The sequence below is a fragment of the Chaetodon trifascialis genome, chromosome 9 (genome assembly GCF_039877785.1).
Source record: "Chaetodon trifascialis isolate fChaTrf1 chromosome 9, fChaTrf1.hap1, whole genome shotgun sequence".
Classification (NCBI taxonomy): domain Eukaryota; kingdom Metazoa; phylum Chordata; class Actinopteri; order Chaetodontiformes; family Chaetodontidae; genus Chaetodon; species Chaetodon trifascialis.
The window spans coordinates 4,024,944-4,052,270 of NC_092064.1; the positions used below are offsets into that span (position 1 = coordinate 4,024,944).

Below are 27,327 nucleotides of genomic sequence, written 5' to 3' on the forward strand. Positions count from 1 at the left end.
GGAGATGTACAAACATTTCATGCTCTTAAATCACATAACATGCTGTATCTGACACGCAGATGCTGGCTGCTGAACTTTCTGCTCTTGCATTTTTGGGTCGCACTGGAGAATATAAAACCATTTTGTTTTGCACGTTCAGCCTCTTTAAAGCAGCATGACTTAATTTGATTGTTTTACAACCTCATAACTGCCGATTGGGTATTAGGAGAATTTAATGTATCAATAATAATGGTTTATAAATATTATTCAAGACATTTTTATGGCCAGCAAGAGTTTTGTATGCCTGTCAGCGGAAGCCACAGAGGAGCGGCTAAGTCCCAAGGGTTAAAAGGAAATGCGCAGTTGTCTCTGAGTCTCATTCAGAAGGATTATCACTTTTTGTTTCAGTTTTTGTCGAAGTGACGCTTGTGGCCCACATCGCCGTCCTTTCTGCCCAGAGAAAGCAGCTGTTTATCCAAAAAGAAAAAAAATCACATCTGACACCAAGTCATGACCGACGCAGAAAAAGTGGAGCGGAGGCGCAGATGAGGCTGCTGAGGGGGCCAGAGGGGCTCGCACATGCAGGACTTCAGGGTAAATATAAAGAGACAAGAGATTGTTCTTATTGTGGCGCATCAGCCGTCTGGCGCCGAGCGGCTCTTTAACAAACTGAGTCCAAGTTAATCAAGAGCTGCGGCGCTGGATTTATAAAGGAGCTCAGCAGAGCGGAGTGCAGGGCTGGTGGGGGCCACCGTGGCTCCCGGAGCCCCGCACTGTCCCTGGTTTGACAAAATACAACCTGTCGGAGATTACACGCTACCACGGCCTGCCCTCAGCTCCGAGACTGAGCACTAAATCATCTCATCGCTGCAACTGTTTGATGTGGCAATGCAAACGATACTCCACACAAAATCACCACGACATGAAACTACAGGAATAATCCAAGTGCACTGACAATAATGATATTTAGTCTCATTTAAAAATCAAAATATGCCTGAGAGGTTCCAAGAAAAGGAACTTTTTAGAACTTTATCCAAACAAGGAAGACTGATCGAAGTGAGCACTCACCGCTTTGCTTCTCCCTGATTTTTCTCTCAAAATTCATTCATCACCATTCATCTGGTTTCCTCTTTTTTCCTCCACGCAGCATCTGGGTTTGTCTTTTCCAGCCTTGTCTCTTTATTACGCTGCAGTGCTGCCGCTGCGGCTGCCGCTGCCTCCCCGTCAGCTCGATCAGGGAAACGCACAGATAAATGGCTCTCGCCTGGGGAAGCCGGGCTGTATGAGGCTGAAGTCAGCTAACACAGCCTGGGCTAATGTGAGGCAAATCCAGCCTAGGCGTCAAAGCGGCCGATATCATGGAATAATTACAAGTCTGTTATTATAGAGAGCGACCGAGAGAGAGCAGCTCTTGGAAATAAATCTCTCCGGAATGTAGAGCATGAGCTGCGAGTCGTGGATTTACTGTTGTGAGTTGTTCTAAAAGACAGTGGTAAACGTGGAGAGCTGGAGCTGTTCCTCTGTATTAAGGTGAGTATTAACACACTGAGTCTGTGGACAGGTTGCGTTCTCCGGAGGCGACATTGTAAAAACGCAAGCCGAGAGAGGTGATGCCTCCACCGGCCAAGAACTGAGGGCTGACCCGGTGTTTGGCTTGGAAATGGGGGTGGGATTTCCCGATCTTTCCTGTCATTGGTTAATATTTTATTCTGTTGACATGTTTTCTTACTGCTAATGCTTCCGACACCTTCTTGCCCCCCTCCTCTTCGAGAGTCTGGCCGGAGCTGTCAGAACCACGCCTATAGGGGCCCACAATTGGTCCAGAAAGCGTAAAATCAGCAATCAAAGGGGCTTGGTTCATTAGTGTTGGGGATGGAGGCAGGAAGGACATGTGAGATAGTCACAGATCTGCAGTGAACGCGGCCACATCTCTCCAGTCAGTGTGGGATGACTGAAGCAGAGAAACTGCTTATTTCTCTGAGAGGTTCACAGCGCAGCCGGGCACTGCCTTCACAGCGCCGCTTCTACTGAAGGACTCGGCGGAGGAGCCAAAGGAAAAGTACATCAACAGCAACTCTGGGCTATTTTCTTCACCCTGATAACGCGCTGTGTGCTTGACAAGGCGCTGCGCTCCTCTGTACTGCTTTACAGAAATTAACTGCTCGCGAAGCGCGGACCTACACTGGCTCTAGTTTGGGGGGAAATACCAATAAAAACATCCATTATTTCATTTCGGTTTTTGTGGATGCACCGATGAGAGATCCAGTTTTCACAGGGACTGCAATGGCTTATCACCCTTTCCACGCACACCGGCCGACCGACTTCCCCATGTCCGCCTTCTTAGCGGCCGCGCAGCCTTCCTTCTTCCCTGCGCTCAGCCTGCCTCCCGGGGCGCTCACCAAGCCCATCGCGGACCACGGCCTGGCCGGGGCGGCGGAGGCTGGGCTCCACCCGGCCCTCAGCCACCATCAGGCGGCTCATCTCCGCAGCATGAAGAGCCTGGAGCCAGAGGAGGAAGTCGACGACGACCCTAAAGTTACACTGGAAGCCAAGGATCTTTGGGACCAGTTTCATAAACTCGGGACGGAGATGGTTATTACCAAGTCCGGAAGGTAAGAAATGCTCGGAACTATAATTCCTCTCATGGATATACAGAGAATACTTTATTGCTAATATAACAAACGGCAATTTGTCTGTATATATACAGAGAAAGAGTCAAGTTTCGAGCAGCCAAAAAGCCATTTATTCACGTTAACGGCAGCCTTTTCCTCAGGCCTTTGCTAGTCAGTATTTATTTCCCCACCGATTGTTAGCCTGCTCCACGACGAATAAAAATAAACAAGAAAACTAGAAAATACTGCAAGAACATGTTGTGTTTAGACCACATTATACTCGAAATATATTGTTTTTAAATGGAGTTCCGGTCCTGTAAATCTGTATGTCTTTAGAGTTATTTTGACTTCATTTATCAAAGCAATTAGCTTAAATGAATAAAACGTTGATTTATTTTGAAATATTTGGGATATTTTTCCAGACTGATCAAGCTCCATATTGGGCATATTTTTGGGGGGGAAATGTGACCTGAGCTTTAATCAGGTTTTATCTCTCAAACTGCAGAGCTTCTGGATTTTATAAACAGGCTGTCACTTCAAAAAGCAGGGACGTGAAGTGGTGTGGTCATAAATATACTGCTCAGCTTTGTAGTGTAGGGCTTGGACAACACACACATACACACACGCAGGCGGACAGACACCACAGACGCGCACGCACACGCACACACACGCACACACACAAGCATACATACACACACACATACACACACACACATACTCCGGTTTTGCTGTCGCCTAATTGCGTGTAATATCTGACAATTACAATACTCGGCCTTGTCAAAGCGCTGTGTTTTTTCTACGTCCCCGTCGCCTTCAATGCCTCTTTTGTAAGATTTGTTCAAGCCTTGGATGATAATCTGATGTTGTGTTTCGCTTGAATCACGGCGTGTTGACTCCTTGTGTGTTTTTCTCTGCAGGAGGATGTTCCCTCCGTTCAAAGTGCGAATAAACGGCCTCGATAAAAAAGCCAAATACATCCTGCTGATGGACATCGTGGCGGCGGACGACTGCCGCTACAAGTTCCACAACTCCCGCTGGATGGTGGCGGGCAAGGCCGACCCGGAGATGCCCAAGAGGATGTATATCCACCCGGACAGCCCGGCCACCGGCGAGCAGTGGATGGCCAAGCCTGTTGCTTTCCATAAACTCAAGCTCACCAACAACATCTCAGACAAACACGGATTTGTAAGCATACACATTTTTTTTTTCTCGACTGAGCAATCTTTTTTTTTTTTTTTTTTTCCAGATTTACTAAGAGTTTGCTGTTGGAACACACAGGGCAGCGTGTTTTTAGTTGTTTTAAGATCAGATGAAATTTTTATGAAGCAGTGGGGAAAGGGGGAAGTTATAGCATCAAAACGATAAGAAGAAACAGTCAGGAGAATAATAGAAAATAAATACGAAGTGAACACATAGCATGTGCTGAAGTCAAACTGCTGCAGGGGAATTATGAATGAGACAAAGACAAGAAAAAAGAGCTCCTTGAGACAAAGAAAATACATTTAGAATATAGGTGCTAAAAGCAGAATAAATGCGCTTGATGGTGCGTAAATTTATGCGGCTGAACGTCTTTACATCCAAAGTTGTTGACACTTGGTCGCCACTTGACTTCCCACTGCTGCTGGCATTGAGCTTATGTTTCCTCGCAGCTCTCCGGAATATTATCAGCCTGCGTTTCCTCCTCGCGCATCCACATATCCACAGCCAGGCCGGGCTCTGTGCAGCAGCGCGGGGCTGTAGACCATGTTTATCCTTTATTTCTAACCGAGGTTTTACTGGGAATAAAAAACAAACATCATATTTGAGCTGCATGTTTGCATGGCTGTGGGATTAAGTGGTGTATCATCAAATCGGGTCAGAGAGAAATGACGTGAAATGAGCTTGAATGGCCGAGCTGACTGACGTGTATGATGTCCCCTCCAGCCTGAACGTTACATAGTACACTATGCTGAAGTGCAGTATTGGTGTGTGCTGTTATTTTGTATAATGTCCATCTATAATGTTCTATAATGAAGTCTGGATGCTGCGGTGTCTGCATATTTTACCGACAATATTTCCCCCATTTATTCACCATGTATTTCAGATTTTCTTACTGGTGCAATAATATGCAGATAGAGTAAAAATAATGGGAGCAAATGATAAATGTCTCAGAAAGTGCGTCTGACTGGCAGGCACAGTGTGCTTCCGACTGGAAACAAATTCAGCATTTACATGTCAGACTAAATTTGCAATCTGTTACAGGCAGGATTTTCTCTTTATACACAGGTCGCATTTACTGTTAATGTGTCATGCTTAAGTCATAAAGTTGATGTCTTTTTATCTGGCATTAATATTTTATCCGAATATTCACAGCGTTTGATTGTCGCTTTCTATTTGTTTTACCGGCTTATTTTTTGAATTTTAAAAATCTCTTTTATATCAAAGTGTAAATGAAGTCTTTGTTGCTGTGTGTGTGAAAACAGACAGGCCCTCCGGCTGTAATTCAAGGCTCCCAGCCTGTGAAGTGTCTGCTGGTACATTTGAAATGAATGAAAGAGTTGAAATGTGTAGTTTTTGTCTCGCTATAAACTGGGTCAAATCCATTTTTGCTGTGGTTCTGTACCCTCCTGACAACATGTGTGGCCTGGTCAGGTTTTTCCCTTTGCCCCGCACTAATTACAGACACGTCTGCTCACACAGTAATTATACCAGCATTAATAACAATGCGCTGGATGATCCGCGTCAACACATTCTGTCTAGTGTCGACTTTTAATATGGAGAAAAAATGAGAGAGAGAGAGATGATGCACTGACGAGATATTCACTCCAAAGCTGTGCGTTTGTGTGTGTTGGTCCAGACAATCCTGAACTCCATGCACAAGTACCAGCCCAGGTTCCACATAGTGCGGGCCAACGACATCCTGAAGCTCCCCTACAGCACCTTCAGGACCTACGTCTTCCCGGAGACCGAGTTCGTGGCTGTGACAGCATATCAGAACGACAAGGTGAGTCACCGTTCACACTCGACCAACTGCTCTAATATGGCTGCTATACTTTGCATAATAAATGTCTATATGCATCCCATCCCCCACCACCAACCCCCGAAGACTTAATCTGATTTTGTAGGTCGCCTAATTTCCCTGCAGAGGACTCCCATGTCTCACTTGATTTTTTTAATTGCTGTTTTTGCCTGGACTTGTGGGCGTAGTTCGGACTGCATTCAAATGTGCAGCCAAAGTGTTGTGTGCTGTGTTGTCTGCACTTCACGGCCTATAAACGGCCTCTTACCTTGACCACATGAATAAATGTGGCGAGTGTGATGTATTTTGTATTGATACTGCATCAAACATGACCCTTTTTTAGATTATTTTTTAGCTTCTTAAATTGGCACTGGAAGCCTCTGTTTTTTGGATTTAAGAACATGTTTGCCTATTTAAAAAGCGTGCACATTTGAAGTGAGGTTTTGTACATGTGTGTATTTGATGGCATTATTATAAGCCCTTTCGCTGACTCTTTATCCTCCTCCGTGAAGCTAATTGGCGCTTGTGTTCAGGGGGGGTCGGAATGAGGGGGGTCTTGTAAAAGTTTACGGCGAAGAGTCACCATCGATTAGAGGGCATTTAAAAGGCTGGTCAGCCTGCAGCCACAGTGGACAGATGCTGCAGGACACTCTCTCTGCTCAAATAGCAAACGCCTGCAGCGTCCTGTTGAAGCGCCACTTAGGGCCTCCAGCAGCCTTGAAGCTCCTGCAGGAGCCACACAGGCCCTGACCGGCCCCGTGCCCGCGCGTGGAGCAGCAGTGATCCAAACCGCATTATTAATTATTGATATGATAGTCATCTGTTCCAGTATTGCTCCCTCTGCCTTTTTTCTGGGGGAATGGAGGCTTGTGTGGCCCCATAGAGGAATATTTCGTGGCACAATTTTTCTCCTGGGGCCTATGAGAATAACGCCCCATCATTACGCTTTTATTAATAATGCAAATCCGAGGCTACAGTGGCTCCTGTCCAACACGCTGGTTTCCGCGTGTGTTAATCCAAACACGCTGCTGGCCCAAATACTGGCCAGGTAGACACTTCATGTTTTTGTTCTGGTTCCATTCCTCTAACATTTATTCTAACTTTGTATGTTTGACAGATAACGCAGCTGAAGATAGACAACAACCCTTTTGCCAAAGGATTCAGAGACACGGGGAACGGAAGGAGAGAGAAAAGGTATCTTATCACGCTGCCGCCTAATCTCCTCAAAAATGACCTGTATGTGTGTGCAGTATTACTATTAGTAGTAGCAGCCTTTGCATTACTGTTATCAATATTACTGACAGGAAACAGCTGACCATGCCGTCGCTGCGGATGTATGAAGACCAGTGTAAGACGGACCGGGAGGGCGCGGACTCGGACGCCTCATCCAGTGAGGCTCCGGCCGGCAGGGACACCGTCCACTCCCCGCTGGGAGCAGGTTCCAGCCCGCTGAGGTTCAGCAGGCCCAGTCGAGGTGAGAAGCACTATCATTTATTTTGGGGCCCATATATTAGCCGGAATGACTTTTAGCTATGGTGTGACACAATGGGATTGGCCTTAAGTCTTAAATCCACTAACAGCCATAGACTGTTGCAGAATAATCATTTAGAAATTTAGAATTTAAATGCAGTCATTTAAAGTGTGTAAAATTGCCTGAAATATGGTTGTGATTTGGTGGAGGAAAATACCTATGAACGTGATCAAAATCAGTGGTTGTCGAATATTCCAGAAATATATATATTTTTGTTATTATTCTGAATTTACGGGACCTGTGTGATGACGTGAATTAAGGTGTATTTATGGTGCAGAAGCTGACAGCTAATCACATCAACTTCTATATGTAGCAACGGTGTATGTGAACTATAAAATCAGCCTGAATTGAATGAATGACTGTAGAAGGTTATTATATTCACACTGAAATATAAATGTTCTCAGTGAGAATATACAGCGTGTAAAACTCCTGTTGGAGTTACAGACGTTTGAGTTCCATTTATTTCTGAGGTAAATATTTTAAGTGTTATCTGGTTTTGATTTTTATTTTCTCTTATTAACGTACATTTTTAAAAATTAATTTAACAAAGCCTGTTCAGGTTTAATGCACCCTGCTTCTTTAATTAAATTAAATGTGTGGATTTTTCTAATATACGCTTACTCAAAAGTTTTACACAGTTTGACAAATAATACATGGTTGTTAGATGTAAATAAACACTGTAAATTTACACTTAAAATGTGGTCCAGGTGTTGATTTTAAACATTAAAAGATTTGAGTGAACATATGGTCGGAAACATGATTTCGAGAGTTAAATGCTCCCACCAGGCTTGTGTTGCCTTTCTAGTGTGTGTGTAGGTTACTGGTGAGTTTTGTGATGGGTCGGGGAGAGGTGGGAGATAAATGGTTGGAGCCCCTGCTTACACATCTTTTTCCCAATGTGATTCCTATGTTGTAGATGACAAAACATGCACTGACAGTGAGCAGGAGCTGGACCATCACGATGAGCTCTGCACTGGCTCCAACAGCCCAGCACCTGAACCTGTGTCCCCCTACAGCTCCAGGTGTGAGGAGCGTGTGAGGGACAGGCCCGGCACAGAAAAGAAGGATGACTCCATATTCAGTATAAGGAACTTAGAGAAGGACAAAGTGGAAAGCCGGTACAGGAAGGACACCACGGATGTGTCGACAAAGGACTCAGAGGCCGGAGGCATCAGTGCCAGTAAGGACGCCTTTTCCCCACTCATGGTCCAGACTGAGAGCCCCTCGCACTTCAGCCCGGGCCACTTACAAAGCCTGGCTCTGTCTGGCCTGCACAGTCAGCAGTTCTTTAACCCTCTGAACACCGGATCGCCGCTGTTGTTTCACCCCGGGCAGTTTGCCATGGCCCCTGGAGCCTTTTCTGCTATGGGCATGGGGCATCTATTGGCCTCTGTGTCCGGAGCAAGTGGTTTGGAGAATGGTAGCCTCTCTGCCCAGGGCACAGGAGGAACCGCCAGCCCCTTCCCCTTCCATCTGTCCCAGCACATGCTCGCCTCTCAGGTAAGGAAGGTCATCCAGTCAGAAAATGATTTACTTTGCCCGTACACCTGTAGCACTGAGCTGACGTCAGCAGGACAGGAAAACTGGAGCTTTGTGTTGAGCGTAGACAGGATTAGGTGTCAAGTCTTACCTTCATAGGAACATAAGTGGTAATGTAACCCTCACCTTGCACGGTCCAGTCAGACCTGTGTTTTATTTAGTGCCGATAATTAGCCTGATCAGTGAAGCAAGAATTCATGTATTTGCTGCATGAAAACTTGTAGGACTTCTGTGAAAGTATTTGCGTTAACACCTGGATGTAATAATAAAACAGTCATCGAATGTTTCAAACGTGCTATCAGGCTTCTGTGGAGTAAAGTATTTGTAATAAGAGTTGTAGACCCACAGAATGAACACATTTGTTGTGTTTGTATCAGATCCATCCTACATTTTCATAGAAATCTGTTTGAAGAAAAGTGATTGTTTGGCTGCTGTTTGCGTGTTGGAAAAATCTATCACTAATTTGATTGTTTGACCGCTTGACTGGAAATAATGGTGTGTTCAGCTGTGACCTCGAGTCTTTCCTCTTTCATATTCCAGGGCATCCCTATGCCTCCATTTGGAGGACTTTTCCCATACCCTTACACCTACATGGCGGCAGCTGCGGCGGCGGCCTCAGCCTCAGCCCTCCCAGCTACCAGCAGCTCCAGTCCACTCTCCAGGAACCCCTTCCTGAGCTCATCCCGGCCTCGGCTCCGTTTCAACCCCTACCAGCTCCCAGTGTCGCTGCCTCAGAGCACCAGCCTGCTCACAACCAGCCTGCAGGGCAGCCTCAACCCAGGCTCTGAATCCTCCAAACCGGGCAGCAGAGAGGCCAGCCCAGCCCCAGAGCACCACAGCAACCATAAGACGGGTGGGTCAAGTGGGAGGACCGCGTCTCCCAAAACCTCCATGAAGGACTCAGTGAATGAGCTGCAGAGCATCCAGAGACTGGTCAGCGGCCTGGAGGGCCAGAGAGAACCCTCTCCGACTGCAGACTCTCCCAAGTGATGAAGACTGTCAGTTTGAGATGAAGACTTACCAGAGGACTATAAGTGCATATGTCCTGTACAGCACATTATGGAGACTGGGACGAGACTGATAAGGGTCAGTAAAGGCCAATGACTGGTATTTTTCAGAACAAAGCTGCAGATAGAAATTTAGTCCATATAATAAAATTTAAGCTTTTTAAGTTCACAAGTATTGAGGCTTCCGTCCAGTGCTGACCTGTTAGGAAGGATGGAAAGGCCGTCAGTCAACATTTTGACCTCCGTCAGACGGCAAAACTCTTCCCTGAATCCCAGTGTTTTAGGGTTAGCAACTCTTGAAGGCAGGTATACCCTCATAGGCACTCTGGGATACATTTCTACATTGATAAAATAAAAATAAAAAAAATAAAACTAACAAATAAGTAAATGTAGAAAATATACAAGAAAATACACATGGGAACACTTTTTAGACAGGGAAACACAAAAATAATGAGAAGATAATATAAAGAAAAATGTGACCACTTCATTTCAAGGATGATCGGTTCCACTATAAAAACATAATCAAACTTCATCATTTCCATTATATCAGAGGTGGACCACACCAGGCCAGTATCGGCCCCATATATCGGTCTAGCCTGCCTGAGGGCCTGCAGCGCCACAGACTGAGCGGCGCACAGTGGAAAGTGTGTGTTGAGTTTGGTTAACTTGAAGCATTTGAGCATCCAGGCCCGGTTTGTAAACACCGAGCTGAGCCCTGAACAGGAGCCTCATCACGCCGACAGGCAGGTCTCAAGCTGCATCCAAAAACCTTTTCCAGGCCTGATTATTTCAAGAGGCATGGAGGGTGAACGTTCCCTATGAAGGAACCGCGAATCATTTCATGCCAGAAAAATTCTCTCCGAGCTATTTATGTAATTAAAGATAAAACAAATTTCTGTAAATAAAGCTAAGATCCAAGAATATGCAATTGGTATTAATTTATTCAAGGCTGTATATTAGCGTGTATATATTTCGAATTTAACTCGTTGCTTTTTTTTCTCCTCATCCTTTCTCCCATTTTACATGAACATATACTGTAAATGAAAGCTATTTAGCGCTTGTTGGTTTGAAAAACTGTGTATGAAGCATTGCTGATTTTTAGAAGACGTGTGTGCCATGTTTTAGTCTGCATCCACCGACAAATACAGAGGAACAGAGAAAGAGCTCCACATGGATTCAAAAACACCTCAGGTTATTTCACTCCAGCCAGGAGACATTCAAAGCAATTCCTCCTATGGGCGCATCATTCTTATCTATTCATAAGTATATTTAAAAATGAAAGTATCTTGTTTATGCTGGTTGTCCGGGTTTTTTTTTTTTTTTTTTTTTTTTTTTTTGTCTCACAATTTCAATAAAAAATCGTTGTGCTGAAATCTTGCAAGCGCATCATTATTATTATAAATATTATTACTCTTTATTGTTGTTGTTATTATTATCATCTAATAAGAGCAAAACAGCGAATTTAGAGATTATTTCATAGATCATGTTTAATGTCGTCCATGCTTTTACAGTATACACACATAGCTACACACACACACACACGTGGCAGGAGCGCCCTCTTTCGGCCAAGTATTGAACAGGAAACAGGGCAGGATCTGCATGTGATTGGTTGAATTTGATAAGAAAATGTTATCTGGTTTAATTCGTGTTATTAAAACTACTTTTAAATAAGATGGGAAAATTGTGGGTATCATTTGTTCGTGGAAATTTTGCAGAAAAGCCACAACTGTGGATGTTAAATTGTATGTGTTCATGTTCAGAATTAGTTTGCCCAGTGGAATAAGAAACAGGCTCTTTGCTTCATAATATTTCTCTGTTGTTTTTACCAGTTGTGCAGCAGTAGAAGCAGCAGTAGTAGTAATACCAGCGGGATGTCTATGAATTGTTATTTCTGTTAAATCGGGTCTGTCTCCTGCACGCACCGCCGTCCGGGTCTATTTTGAGCAGGTCCTCAGTCACCGTCAATCAGCATTTCCTTCAGTATTGTGTACCCGGCTGTATTTTTAGAAAGAGTCGAGTAATGTAAGTATTTATAGGAAGAGCTTTCTGTGCTGCTCACACATCCTCTGCAGCCTGAGACCCTTCAGCTGCTCCCTGTGAACGCAGCCGGCAGGTTATCAGGTCCCGCTTCTCTACTGTGGAACACAAATCCACATGTAACGTGTTTGATTTCTATTTTATTTAATAAGCTAAATAGCCCGTGTCACGTGTTCAGGGGTGAAACACGAGTGCAGCACCGGATGAGTATTATTAACTCCAATTGAATTTTTGCAGATTTTTCTTTTGTGTTTAAAGCGTTTATCTTCAGTGTTTGGCACTAATAACCAATGTCAAAATATGAACCGCTCGCTCTCTCTCTGCGTGTGTGTGTGTGTGTGTGTGTGTGTGTGTGTGTGCTGCGGCATGTGTTGGAGCATGATGCTGTCGCACTGTGTGTGTGACTGTGTATGTGTGTCTCGGTTTAAAGGGTTAAGCAGGGGGAGTTTAGGGCAGCAGACAGCCTTTTGTCCAGGACCCGGCGCCTGTCGCCTGCCTGCCGGCCACAGCCTCCACACCGCCCCGCTTCCTAATTAGAGAGCCCCCCCCGCCCCCTCCCCTTCTTCATTTTCTTTTCTTTCTGCAGCGATAATCACAAAACTCTCATTCTATTACGGGGCCATTGTTGCCACTCTGTTATCTTCAATTAACAGAGAGGGCGACTCGACCTCGCACTCTGAGAGACAAAAAGTATTTGTCTAAATCAATCAGTCAATGAGTGATCAATAGGCTCCTGTGGAGGCCCTGTGGATCATAACTAATGACTGGTGACGGCGTGGGGTAAAAAGGCCAAGATTATTCACAACTTCGTTCAATGATCAGTGTAGGCCTACAGTATGTTGTTATTTAAGCTTTTGTAGGCCAAGAGAAGAAGGTAGGCAGATCATGTCAGCACGGAAGACAAACAGCACCTTTCCTGCTTTTGACTGTGTGAAGCCTAAACAACATGACAGAAGGCTGGCCCACACTTGCTGTCTTCTCCTTATCTCCAGGACTGGAGAAGATATTTCAGAGTCTGGTGGGATCCAGCCTCACATCAGCCAGCATGCCTCATGTTACACACATGTGTATTCTACAGCCTTCAGCTTTTAGATTTGTTATCATTTTATTTCAAATTATTCCTGTGATAAATTTGCCAGAAACTGCAGTATAGGCTCAGTATCAGGTTCAGGGTTTTAGGGTTATAAATTCATAAGGTAATAAGGTGTGAAATTTAGTGGTGGAAACTCACCAAGTACATTTATTTGATTAGGTCTTAAGCAAACTTCTGTGGTACATTTTTTTTCTATTTTTTAGCATGCTTTTTAGCCTAGTAGCATTTGATTGTCTCAAAAAATACAATGCTATTGTATGAAATGAAATACCCCAAAGTGTGTCAGTTAAAACAAGAGCAACAAGTTGACCAGTTACAACATTAAACAGCTGCATATACAATGCATCTGTAGTAATAAACTAATATATAATAATCTCACACTGTGACGGCCCAATCTTGCCTACAGAATGAACACTTTTATTATGGACATTTTGCCGACAATAAATAACTAATACTTCAAAGGAGTTTTCGCTCCTGTCACTTCAAAAAGATCTGGATGCTGCTCCCACTCCAGATGAAATTATTGATATGTAAATGCTTAAACTACATTTTGTCTCAAAAACAGCAATAGTGGCAAATGCTTTATATATTTATTTCAAATAAAATAAGCCTGATTCAAGTGGGAAAATAGATTAATATGTGAACCTGAGAATATTTTTTTAGATTTTGAATTTTTTGGAATGATACATGCTGTTCACATGAATCTGTTGATTTTTTGTGATTTGTGGGTTTCCTCATGAGATGATAATGAAGTGACATGATGGGATAGGTTGTACCAGGATCTCACTCTGTCCTGCCGCTGGTGATGACCCTCAGAAACCTCCCTCTGATCCCTGCACACACTGATTGATTTGGATATTTGAAGACTGAAAGTGTTGTTTTTAATTGTAAACCAGCTAGTAGCCAGTATTTTGTGTTAACAACACAGAATATTAAAATATGAATTCTTTCATCCTTGTCAAGAAACAAAACAAGTCTACAGTACTGCACTCTGCTATACTGTGTCTAATTTCCTAAGATCAAAGTTGCAACAAACTGACTGGTTGCTCTCTGTTTGTGAATGAAAGGCCAGTATCGGTGCAGTATATCGGTGCAATGTTGCTGGGAAGCAGCCCAGAAACCTGTATAGTGTCTACAGAGTGTGTATTGTTATGCTGCAGGTCTGTAGGCTGCTCTCTGCTACTGACAGTGCAGGCGGCCTATTGGCTGTTCTGCTCAGGTGCAGCTATTACACTGGTCCCAAGTGGAGCAGGAGGATCCAATCACAGGCTACTTTTCCCCGTAGGGAGGACGGAAAACTTACAGTCTCTCATCTCATTGCAACACTTCCACCAGCCGATATCTCTCTCATACACACAAAGACAGAAAATACAAATGCAAAGTCTGATTTTATTCAGTATTTCACCAAAAAAAGTCAGATGTGCTGAAGGGAAACACGCAAATTGCTTTGCAAAGATCCATGAAAAACACCAAATAAACACACCTATAAAACGCACTTATAATAGAGCACAGGCAGATCAAATGGGCCACCGGAGCTGTAAATTCAATATGTATGTATGTATGTATGTATGTATGTATGTATGTATGTATGTATGTATGTATGTATGTATGTATAGAATGAAAGAGGGAAACAATGTGCTAACCATGCAATAATCAGACAAGATGAGTAAAGTTTACCATAAAATACCAAGTGGACAAAGTTTGTCTTTGACAAATGTCTGCCATTGTGTAAATTATCTGGACATTGTCATATTCACCCATACACCCGTCAGTTAGTCATGATAGTTCAAAGCAGACAACAGGAAACATGTAACAAGTCATGACTGAGTGTGCATGTGTGTTCAGGAGTCCTACTTTTTGGATAGTGTGGTAGCAGAGCATGCTGGCCTGTCGCCCCCTCCTGGACACTGAGGAAGGAGAGGAGAGACCCACAGCTTCTGTCGAAAGGAGTGCAGATCTGACAACATTTCACTATTGTTTTTCTGATATTTGACAGTTCCACTGCAAACCTTTCACTTTCATTCACTCAAAGTGAGTGGACTCAGTTTGCCTGCTTATGTTGTGTCTTTGATGCCTTTTCCATCTTGCAGACACCAGTATCTTAGAAATGATGGCAACACAAGGCCATTTACCATACATTTGGATAGTTTGGATAACCACTTTCCAGGACCTAAACTTTTCAAAAGTCATAATTTATTCAGTGTCTTTGTTTGCTTATTCCTAATTACGGACAATAGGGATCAGATCCCGTCCCAGAATGCACTGTGTAAGGCCCTGGACAGGTTAACAGCCAATACTCATGAAAATGCTTTTCTCCTATTATTTTTACACATTGTACATATTGGAAGTCATATCAGAGATATACAAACTATTTTTAAAGTGGTGAAATAAATACATTTCAGTTTAGACTGATTATGTCTCTCTGTGTCCAAACACTACATGGTAACAGCTCAACCAGTGCTGCTTCCAAAGCAAACAGCCACTAGGTGGCGGCTTAGTTATTTTACAAGTATCATCATTGCGTCATCAAATGCTGCATAGTGAACTGAATGGCTACAGCATGTATTAAAGGAGAACCAACAACAGCAAACAGTTACACAGTTATAGTGTGAGGATCTGCCATATGAAATTTAAAAAGTCAGGAATGAATATTTTAGACATTGAATTTAATACTTAAAATGAATTTAGACTGGAAATTTTAAAAAAGTCATTTAAAATGATTTTGATTGATATATTAATATGAGATCAATAGGAAATATAATGTCAATTAAGTCATACATTTATAAAAGAAAATGCACAGTTTCAATAACCCGGAGGAATGTGAGGGTGAGGTTCTGTATATGTGTGTGAGGGTTTGTTTCCTTCAACAGATTCTAAGACCATCTGATACTCCTCATTTAGAACTCATCAAATCCAAACTATAAAACATGCTCACATGAAACGAAAACATATCTGACAGATAGTAAGCTTGTAAATGTAAAAAATTGTAACTTATGTTAGAGGAGCTTATGTCCTGTCTGTTTGGCCTTGGATTTTTATTGTCATGGCAACCAATGTGGTTAATTTAGAAAGCTTCAAGAAGGAAATACACATGTAGAAAGAAGCTTCCATCAAAGACAGAAAACCAGCTATCAAAGAAAACACACATCCAAAAGTACCCAAAGTACAGAGGAAAAAGTACTTTGTTAACAATGACAGTCGAAAGCTTTTGCACTGTTGCAGACTGTTTGCAGGTGTAAACAAGAAAGTGCGACGAGAGAGAGCCACATAACAGATTCATGTAATAGTGCATGCAACAGGTTGGCCGGCTCAATCATGCATAAAACCTAGTCAAACATGGTGGTGGAAACGCTGAGGTGTGGGGATGTTTTGCCTATTGTGGGGTTAGTGACTTTCACAGGCCGAAGAAAGTGCCAGCCTCTTCAGTGTAGGAGTGTAATATCTTGTAGTACAGAGTGTGTGGAAGATGATTCATTTGATCCTAAACACACAGTACATCAAAGCTCTGCCAGGCATGTTCATTTCCAAGAAAGAGCAACGAGTCCTGAGCTGCACAGCTTTCCATTGCAGAACTCAACCCCAGTAAACCTCTTTATGAAGGGTTGAAAGGGGGGAAGGAGCTCTGTAGTGTGAGCTCTTTTAGAATTGATGCCAAGTGGAGCGCAAGCAGGCAAAGATTAAAAGTAGGACTTTGAGCGAGTACTAACAAACTTTTTTTTTCTAATGTTAGTCAAAAATTATGTAATCCTGTTGGAGAAAAACCATTTGACCACAGATATTTTTGCTTTTTCTTCAACTGACATGCTAGATGGCTTCGGCTTTTGAACCCTGCTGTATAAGTGCCTATTAGCACGCACTCTTGGTTGTTCCATAGCATACATTACAGCTTGATATGGAATAAATATAACATGCAAGAGCTTTATGTAAAGAATACATGTCATGGCACATCCTCCTATGACCTGCTGCTCTGGAGACAAATTACAAACTGAAAGATGTTGAACGAAAGCCATAAATCAGCGCAAAGCCAAACACTGTGTAGCAGCTAATGAAGTGGCTAGAGAGGGCTAGCTGGTCGACCTCCATCTTGTCACTCATTACTGCCAAAGGAAATAATGGAGGCCCACATGGAGACGGATACCTTTCACTATCCTAGATCAAACAGCAGCAAGCCTGCGCTGCCACTCTGCAAGCCCAGTAACAAACACGGTACGAGCCTGTTGCACATCCAGGCAACCTGTGTGAAAGTGGGCTTTTGATCATGGCCGAGTCCCCGAGGATGTGTTTAAAGAGGACAGCAGGAGGAACTATGTGGGATCTGTGTGCCTGACCCCTGAGAAATCATTTGCTCTGATGGCACTAAGAGACCTGGCCTCCACACACTGGGCTGACATGGAGATGAACACAGGAGATTAGCAAAGACTAACAGCCTCTGCCATGATGAACAGACACCGGGGCCAAGTCAAGACAGGGAGACTAAACCCGCCATCTCTTCTAAAAACATACAACCCCCCAACACTTGTCCAAGCTCAGACACATTTAAAATACACCCACGACTGCTTAGATAAACTCCTGAGCCACTCCACAGACATGCGTATACTCAGACTGGAGTTTGACTGATGCTGCTTCTTCTTTAGAAACAAAGACAGTATACAGTATTTCTAAGTGTTGTTTATTACTAAATGACATGTCAGCCAGTTGCAAACATGCTGATTTGGGAGTTACTTTGAGATTCTACTGCTTCATGTTAGGGAAAGTAAAGTTGAAGCCATGTTCTTACACTGCTTTACCAGTCTGCTGACAGTTGGACCGGTCAAGTGACCACAAATGTTGGACTGAAGCTGTTTCATAGCCTCTTTTTTGAGCTGAAAATGTCAAGTCCCACAATACTTTCAACATATATTTGAGAAGCTTCTAAAGCAACATGTAATGTCACCCATGAGACGCCAAGAGTCCTCACTGAAACTCAAATCACTGACCTTCTTTTAGGTTTTATTATGGTACAGCTGTTTAAAGTAGAATGGTTCAGCACCAATTTAGTGACCCAGAGGGAAAATAGGTACAGAGTAGCATTTTGGAAAAGGATTTTCGTTCAATTATTGTTTAAGATAGACACATGTAGAGGCATTTGGAGCTGCAATTTCACTGATATGCAGATAGTCTCCTACCGTCCAATACTTAAACTAATCTATTCAAAATATCAGTTTATTTAGCTTCTGCAAATGTTGATTTAATATTTCCTGCTCAACACCAAACAGCAGACATACTTAGCAACTAGCTGGTGAACATAGAGGAGCATTTAGCAGCTAAGGAGCAGGTTATTTCCTCCAGGAGTTGGTGGAGACCAAATTGAGCAAAAAGAGAGTTAATAATGATTTAGATTCATCAGGTAGCACAAACATGACTCCAAATGAATGAGAATGATGCTCTGTGTCTGTTGAATGTGTAACAAAGCAGCTGTTTGCTAACAAATTTACCATATCTTCATTAGGTGGTAAAATGTCTGTGTTGTGCTTTCCCCAAGTGGCCAAAAAACTGATTAATGCAGATTTTATTTCATACAACTCTGATGTTTCTATGGTTGAATTTGAAACTAATTTAGAACTAAAGTTAAAGCCTTGAGAGACTATCCATTAAGAGGTGCCAACAACTCAAACTGCCTCAGGCATGTACGGCTGCAGCACACAGAAACATTTTCTCTGTCATTTTCTTACTGAACTGCAATGAAAAAAGTTGCATTATTTGAAGAACATGATAGTAAATAGAAACCGCAGGTACCTGAGGTGTTGTGGTGGAGCTGTGCTTCGCTTGCAGGTGCCCCCTCAACTTTGAATTAGAACTCTTCACAGCTGACAGACACTTATCACCCAGCCACAGCTTGCATTTCACTGTGATGCTCTTGTCCCTCTCACCCACAAATTTAAAACGATGCTTCCACGATGTAAATGTTGCTGGCTGACCTATACATGCATACTGGCACGACTGTTGGGCTGGATACCCTTCACTAGTATGCAGCGATGCCCAAAAAAGAGGAAAGAAAGACACACCAAATAAGATAAGATAAGATAGACTTTATCTATCCCACAATGAGGGAAATTCACGTGTTACAGCAGCAACAAGACAAGCAAGAAGACAAAAATAAAAAAATAACAAGAATAAAAAATATTGCACAAATGTTATATACCTTATGGTAATTTACAATATTTTCAATACATACACACTCAAATGTGTCTCACATTTTCTTTATTTGTTTTTTGTGGCAGCAAAAGGGAAAATAATAGTAAAAACAATAAGAACAGGGAAATAGAGTAAAATGTCAACAGAAATTGATCACTTATTTAAAAAAGTAACTAAATAGCTGATTACTTGAATTGCAAAATCAACACATTACATTACTCTCTCCAACAAATTTAATAACATATCCCCTCAACAGTGGTGGTGGACTCTGTCTGAGGGGCTGCATGGTGACGGAACAGCAGCATGTAGAAAGTCCTCATGGATTTATGATCAAAACAGATCCAAAGCCTGGTTAAGATTAAAATTGTAATATTATATGATTCAGATTTAAAATTTGACTACATTTCTGTAATAAAGACACATGGAAGTTTTAACTATTTAACCGTTAGAGGCACACAGAGGCCTAATACTGATTTCCTTGCACATAAGGCGTTTTCACCACTGAATGAGGGCACTTCATTTGAACTTTCTCCTCTTTAAGGAAGACATTGTATCACATTTTCTCCACTGGAGGGGGACCATTGAGGGAACTTTAGGCCTATCACATTTCACTGGTGGGAAGAGTAAGTTGCTGGCGTGGGCAAAGCAAAGCCCTCTTCCTGTGTTTGTGTCTTAACAGCCAAACATTGTGCCAGTGTCCATGTCGAATCTAAAGAAGACTTGAGACCAGTATGTGGGTTTCCTATGTTGCAGACAACTAGTATGTTTTGAAACAGTGTTGCGTTGCATATAGAGGGAGGAATGCTTGCCTGCAGCTTTGGGGAATTTGTATGCTCAGCAGCAGTAGTTTGTAACGTTACTGAGTAACATCTACAATACATGTGAAACCACTACAATGAGAAAAACAATGCAGAATATTTTGAAATAAATCATGATGTAAATCATCGTCATGTAAATAAACCTTCGTTGCTTTTTGGCATCTCAGAACTTTTTCTTAATGCTGGTTTTGCTGAAAAATGCTGAAGAGCTGAGTGAAGTGTGGTGTGGCTGTTTGGATAAAGAAGAGCAGGCAAAAGTCACTGTTTGCAGCCATGCAGGAGGTCCTGCCTTCCAGGCAACAGTCAGGGGACAAAAGCCCAGCGAACAGAGCAATCAACAAACCAAAAACAAAATTACACTTAAAAACCACTCTTAATTACAGTTTCATTTGTGAATGAATTTATTTAGCTCTTACATATTTTTGCAATGAGTCTGTAGGAACATACCATTGCAATTCATTTACAATGCTGGTTCCACTCTTGCTTCATCCATAATTTGTGAATAATAAGTTGAATAAAAACGAATTTATAAAAAGTCAATACCAGACAATTAAATGACTGACTTAAGGCAACAAAATATCATAGAAACAGTGTTTAGGCCATTAGATACAGGGGTGAAGAGGATATCATGACAAATGCAGCTCTGCAACAGTAACTCATTATTTTTCTAATGTTTATAATCCATATCAAGGAGAAATATTCCTGCATCCCTACATATTGGTACACATGTACATTTACTCGTATTGAAGTAGATGTAATCACATTCTATAATACAACCTGAACACACATAAATGGTAACAATTCTGTAGATACAAGTGCACGCAAGCAAATACATACAGAAAGAATCACATATTGACATCATTGGTGTGGGAAATTTCTCTCTGCTATCAAATACTCACAGGTCTTCTCTCCTCCATGAGAACAAAGGCTGAGCACAAGGAAAAATAGCTTTTGAAATGCATTTTAGATGACTGACAAGTCACTCACACCCAATAACAGAAATGTGGTGAAGTGCAGCACGACAAATGGCTGCAAAGCTTTTACCGCCAGCAGGAGAGCAAAGCTGGCAAAGTACAGCAGAGAGGGCTGGGACAAAAACTAGATCCTCAAATCCCTGAGTCCATTTAACTTTAATGACCCAAGCAAACAAACAAAAAGAAAGGATACAATCATCTGTATTTTCTGAGTTTGTCACAGAGATACACTGCTGTCTACATTTAGCTCAGAGACATCACAGTGACAGAGGTCCATTGACAGGCAGAATTACAGCTGATCAGAAGAGAAACCAGAAAGACAAAGATGTGAAACTAGCATGAAAAGACAATGATGTATTAGCTATATTGGTTCAAGATTCCTATAGTCTTACATTGATAGCATGCTTACCAACACCTGTTGATCAGACAGACACTTTAGAGTCTCAGGTCTATAAATTCAGTTCACTTCCAACTGGTTCCATTTCCTCCTGACTTAAGTATTTGGTATAATAAGTGAGAGTCAAATAGGAGCCAGCCATCTCTGATCTACATCTGCTATTAGAAAACCACATAAAAGGCAGCAGGGAAAATCCAAATGTACTGTATCACTTCCACATTCTGTGCACATGGCAAAGCCATTTCTTCATCGAGGCACAGCTAAGGCGCAGACTCTGAAGTTCGCTGTGCTGATGATATGTGAAGGAGGAAGAAGGCAACGAGGGATTTCGGAGGTTCCATCATGGGAGGTCTGAGCAACAACGTCCACTGTGCTGGGCTCAGGCCTGTGAATTTGGCAGGATAACCAGGTCCCATGCCTGCCGTGTCACATGTTCAGGGATCAGAGGAACTGGAGGAGCTGGAGTGTGTATGTGAGTGTAAGTAAGACTATGGGTTTGACCAGTTCTTGAACCGAGCAGCACATGATGCCTTCATACCGCCAGCCAGGCAGCTTCTAAAGACCAACTGAAATCAGCAATTGACCCTGACACTAATATCATCAAGCTGCGCTCTGAATTAAATGGTCACAGCGCAAACATGGCGCCCATTTCAAAGAGTCCAGGGGCTTACCTCTGAAAAACAAAGGGCATGACACTGTTTAAATACTAGCATTGGGGAACTAGTCAGACGCCAGCACTTGTGAGGCGGAGCAGACAGACGCAGGCCAGGAACAGTTTTATAGAAGCTGAAACTCTGTTTTTGGACAAGTTAAATACTTTTTCATGCTAAAAAATAGATTTTATTTTAATTCATTCAGGGATGAGAAAAAAGCATTCCCACTGATTTTTAGCTATAAAATACCACCATAAAAATCTTAAACTGAGTCTTCTTTGGAGCAGGGCGCTGCAAACAATGGTCAGCCTCATGGTATGATACACAGTCACTCATTCATCTCCTCACTCTTTGCCAAGATGAACGTCAACACTCAGCAGTGAGCAAGCAAGGGGTTGCTACCACCATTCTCATTACACACTATGTGCATCTGAAGAGGCAGAGTGTTTGCAAAGGTCGTACATCTTCAAAACTCTAAACTGTTGGGAACATGTGGGCATGTGGTCCCAAACACCTGGAGCTGCAGCCACAGCATGTTATAAACATATTGTTCCGTGTTGTCACAACAAATGTATTGTTTTGCATTTTTTGCCAATTTTCAGCATTATTTGTCAGAAGAACGTAGAACATGTGGTTTCAGCTGTGGCATTTAAAAGATACAATTTAAAATTACCTTAGTTTAAGTCAACATTGAGCCCCACAAATAACTCGTACGTACACGTAGCAGTAACATGTACAGTAACAGCAGTAACAGTTGTGTTACTATTTGGTTTAATAGAATTAAACTAAGTTTAACAGAAATGCCTTGTATTGAGAGTGAGAGACAGGATAAGTAGAATTAATTCTTCATTTTGTTTAGGGTCACAGGAGGCTGGGGGCAACACATTTGGTGACAAGTGACTGTGAGCAGGATTTCAGAAAAACTGGTCATGAGTCCAAGAAATTTTAGCTTAGACATAAATATATTGGTGGCGTTGGTGGTGTGATGGGATTCGATGCTATTTCACAGAATATTCCACTGCCGTGAACATAATTCTAGTGAATAAATATTGAGTCATTCCATTTTATATCTAATGTGACTTGTTTTCTAACATTCACATTTAAAGATTCTGACTGTAAACAATATCAGAATGAGCCTTAAAAAAACACTTTGTTTGATTTGTCTGTAATTGTATGTAAACTCCTTCTTTGGAAAGGCAATACCAGGAACATGATGTCAGTGTCTTCAGAATGCGAACATGTTGCAGCTGTGTTTTTGTATAGATATCGCAGATACTGTGAAGCTGTTTCTGCACAAAGAAAATAAAATGGGCCAACTAATGAACTGAAACTGAATAAAAAATGCATGTATGTAAGAAAGCCTTTCTTTCTTGTAATAATTGAAATACCTAGCAGCAGAAGTGTGTGGGTTAACTGCTCTGCGGTGAATAGTCACACTCATTAATGTTGTGTGTGTAAGAAGGGCAGAGCTGGGCCAAAACAAAGGATGAAGAGTTTGACCTGTTCTTCAAGATAGTTTCAGCAGATTTACTGATCTAATGACATGGAAGAATGTACATGTCTGAATAAAAGGAAAACTATATGTGTAGGTAAACAATGGAAAACATTGAAATACACTAGAGAAAGCAACAGTTATTTATTGATCACACATAATAGACTGATTCTACCAAGTGATTTTCATTTAGCTGCCACTTGAGGTGTACAGAATTCCCACAAGCTACGGGAGGAAACACCCAGTCAACTTCCAAATGTGTCAAAGTGTGTGTGGCTACATTTAAATGCCTTTGCGGAAACCCAAACCGCTGCTCTTTCATTAATTGGCCACAGAGGATTTAGGGCTCGATCTAATTTGACCGCATAGCTTAATTCTTCCACATAATGAAGATGTAGGTTACTCTGTGACATATTCAAAACAACACCAGAGTTCATCATGTGAAGCTAAGGAAAAAGCTAGCAAGTGGGCCTTGAGCTGGGATTTTTTTTTTTTTTTTTTTCTGCCAATGTGTTCCTGGGTTGTAACTCGTGATAAAATTACTAAATGGTCTGCTAAGTCCAACAGGTTGAATAAAAAGAGCTGCTGAGGAAATATATGATGTTATTAAAGCAGTATGCTATAAAATAAGTATGCTAAAAAATGTCATCTGACATTTTTCTCTATTTATAATACACCTAGTATCATAGGTATGATAGGTAGCTTCTACAGTACAAAACAAAAAACAACGCTATTTCTTTCATTTAGCGTCATCATGGATCAGCAGCAGCAGAGGATGCCACATGCAGCCTCAGAACTTTTCTGTGATATCATATACAACCATCCTGTGCCTATGGAAGACCCCTTAACAAGAATGATGGAAACACTAAAAGTGAACTGGAGACTGTTAGCATATAACATTCAACCAGATTCAATTCAATTCAATATTCCTTTATTCGTCCCTCGAGGGGAACTTCCGTTTTTTTTTCTTCAAAAACTTCTGTCGCCTGAACAGGGACTTGAACCCTGGACCCTCAGATTAAAAGTCTGATGCTCTACCGACTGAGCTATCCAGGCTCTTAACATTAGCTTGCTACAGCTGATAAAATCTGCTGACGACAGGTGATTTTTCACCTAAGAAAATGGATGGTTGCCAACTAGAAATGTGAAGTCTACTTTTGACAACTTGTATCTGAAACCAAGAACGCATTGTTTCAAATATTACACAGAATTTCGAGTGCTAACTCTGCCACAGCAACGTGGCATAGCAACAGCAACTGATGGAGCCCATGCTTGGCAAAATGTCAGCTGATTTTTTTTGCTACTTGGTGGCAACAGAACAAACAGTAAAAATATCACTGACATATAATCACCTGATAAAGTGATGAATGTGAGTTCACTCTTTTTTAGCTCTGTTTTTGGCCTCCACCAACTCCTGAGGGAAATTCCTGTCCCCTTAGCTAATAAATACTGCACTTTGTACACAAGCTAGCAGCTACACCTTTTATCTACTGTTTGTTGCTGGAAAGAAAGCACAGAGGCTTTATAAGAGTGGGTTTTTGCTTGCTGGAAACAGCTGCCTGCTGCTGCTGCTGCTGCTGCTGCTGGAAACAATGAGCTGAAAGATGGTGAAATACTCAGAGTTGAGGGGAACTGAAGAGCAGGGTCATCATTTTCTGTGGGTTTGCTATTATGAGTGACATCTTTCACGTCACAGGTTGTCATGTGATCCACTGTTAATATAAAAATATTGTTTCATGAAAGATAAAAGCTTTCTCATACAGAAAAACACAAGTAGTAGTTTTCAAGGTAGCCCAAATTTAGGCACCTCCATCTTAAACTCAAACTAGGAAAGGTGCAGATGATGATGATATCTGATCAGATACAGATTACTCAATAAGATATGATGTTCTACAACTCCATCCCAATATGTGCTAAAGCATGCTTGTGCAATGTACTGGTGGTCAGCCATGAACAATATTACAGTGGAGGCCTGAGGAGGGGAGTCAAGACAGAAATCTCCACCTTGTCTGTGACGTACTGCGCCCACTTAAAGCTCAACATTGGCCAGGAGTGAAAATGGCCAATCAGTGATTAGAAATGAAGCAGTGTGAAGAATGAGGAAGGGGGAGGGGGCTGACACTGTATCCAGCTAACAAGAAGCGAGCCTCAGCCTCCACCATTTTGACTGTAGAAGAAACGAGGTCCACAAACGACAGTAAGACATGTGGTGTCGTGAATTAGTCGGACCCCCCTTCCCCACCTCCTGCCTATCACACAAAATAGGTTTTGCCAGGGAGAGAAAAGGCCAGAGTAACCACTGTAAATCTGACACCCTCTTACTCCTTCAACCACAATACCAAGAGCAGCTACGCTTCTAATGAGGGAAATCAAAGCAGTTTGCCCACAGCGGAACGGTGACGATGAACCACCTTTTCAGCTTGACAATATCCTACGTGTCTCCCTGACAGGCAGCCCAAAGCACTGATGATACACAAGGAGGTGAAACTGGAAGGAATATTATAACCAACATTTCTAACCGTACACAAGCAGAACGTACGAGCAGCAAAGCAGTTTCTGAATGAATGTCTGAACTATTCATTCAGGTATTTGGGAGACTTGGTTTCAGCCATGCAGAAAGCAGATTCACAATTTTGAAATAATCTGATCCCAATGCCCTGCAGCAGGAAATGAGGTTTTTCTACTCTGGATGATATATTAATAACAGCACCTTTTCCCACTATTATTAAAATGCCAGATTTACATATTAATATGGAAGGAAGGAAGAGGTCAAATTAAATTCATTATTCATTCATTAAATTCTGCACTTTGTGGAAAAAAAGGAAGTTACTGATTTTCTTGCATTGTTATTCTTTCAAAACCATGCATCTCCAAAATATGCAGTTTTCATTTGCTAAAACAACAGCCCTGTTTTCAGTTATGTGACAATGCGTTTTTGACAAAATTATTTCTGATTTGATTATTTAGCTTCAGGAGAAAGTGAATTTTCTCAGTCCATAAAAGAAAGGAAGGAAAGTTCATCTGAAAAATTCTGAATCACCTTATTTGGACATATATAGATATCTTTTTCTTTTCTTTTTTTTTTTGTATAAATAAAATATTACTGTGAGAAGAGCAGTCTATTAGCATGGCATATAATAATGTTTTTATAGAGTAATGTTCATGACACAATGCAGAGTGTGTTAAATGCTTTCATTTGCAATATTAACATAAATACAGTATAGAATATTTAATGTAGAATGTAATACAGGATTCAGTCGAGGTTACACATATAGAGTTGGTGGTTTTGGGTGAAATCCCATGAGTACATTTGAAACTATCATACTGATGGAAGGTTCCATGAAAATGTAGTCTATATAAAATACAGTATTTCATAAAAATTGTGACAAACAGGGTTCAGTCTTGTGGATAGTGGTGTTTGTCTCCCTTCCAGGATCACCAAATGGAATTCCTATTCCCCAGTCCAACACTGGTGTCAGACTGACTCCTGCTGTAACCTCCTCCTGCTCTGACCACGTGACGGTGGGAGTGTGTGGAGGTTCAATTCCCCTCCAGAACCTCAGCTCAATTCTGCTGCTATAAAAAAAATCTAACTTTTTGATTGCACCAGATACTTGCAGAGGTGCTGCATGGGTGTAGCACAGTGAGGGCTGACATTCCCCCAGTGGAGAGGAGACTGAAGGAGTACAGAGGTCAGGCTGAGCTGAGAGCAAAGCAGGAGGTAAGAACAGAACGAGATCACTAACACTGACCCAGAACTACTCTCTATCTTCTTAAGTAGAATGCTTTTTCATTTATGATTAAATTGTTAATTTTTCAGTGGAGTCTGGTGCATTTCTGCTCAGCTAAAGCCTATCAAAAATGAAAAATAAAAACAGTTAATTTGGTTCAATTTGAGCATGAACCAGTTTTCGGATTCACTACTACATGTAAGTTTGTTCGGTAACTTTGGGAAAATAGTCCTATTTCTGCAGGTTTCCCATTTAAATTCAGCTGCAGTATTTCCACAGGCTGCGAGGCCCT

General features: G+C 41.9%; 1 protein-coding gene and 1 non-coding gene across 2 annotated transcripts; one reads left to right on the plus strand and one right to left on the minus strand.

The window, feature by feature from the left end:
* Nucleotides 1-1,044: 1,044 nt before the first annotated feature.
* On the plus strand, nucleotides 1,045-10,968 carry tbx2b (T-box transcription factor 2b). The gene is made up of 7 exons (XM_070970993.1): nucleotides 1,045-2,591; nucleotides 3,509-3,776; nucleotides 5,428-5,574; nucleotides 6,707-6,783; nucleotides 6,894-7,063; nucleotides 8,037-8,620; nucleotides 9,200-10,968. The coding sequence occupies exons 1-7, from the start codon at nucleotides 2,233-2,235 to the stop codon at nucleotides 9,647-9,649; spliced, it is 2,055 nt and encodes a 684-aa protein (XP_070827094.1). The 5' UTR covers nucleotides 1,045-2,232; the 3' UTR covers nucleotides 9,650-10,968.
* A 13,319-nt stretch (nucleotides 10,969-24,287) lies between these two features.
* Nucleotides 24,288-24,360, minus strand: trnak-uuu (transfer RNA lysine (anticodon UUU)). Its single transcript has one exon. It is a non-coding gene; the product is annotated as a tRNA-Lys (tRNA).
* Nucleotides 24,361-27,327: the final 2,967 nt, after the last annotated feature.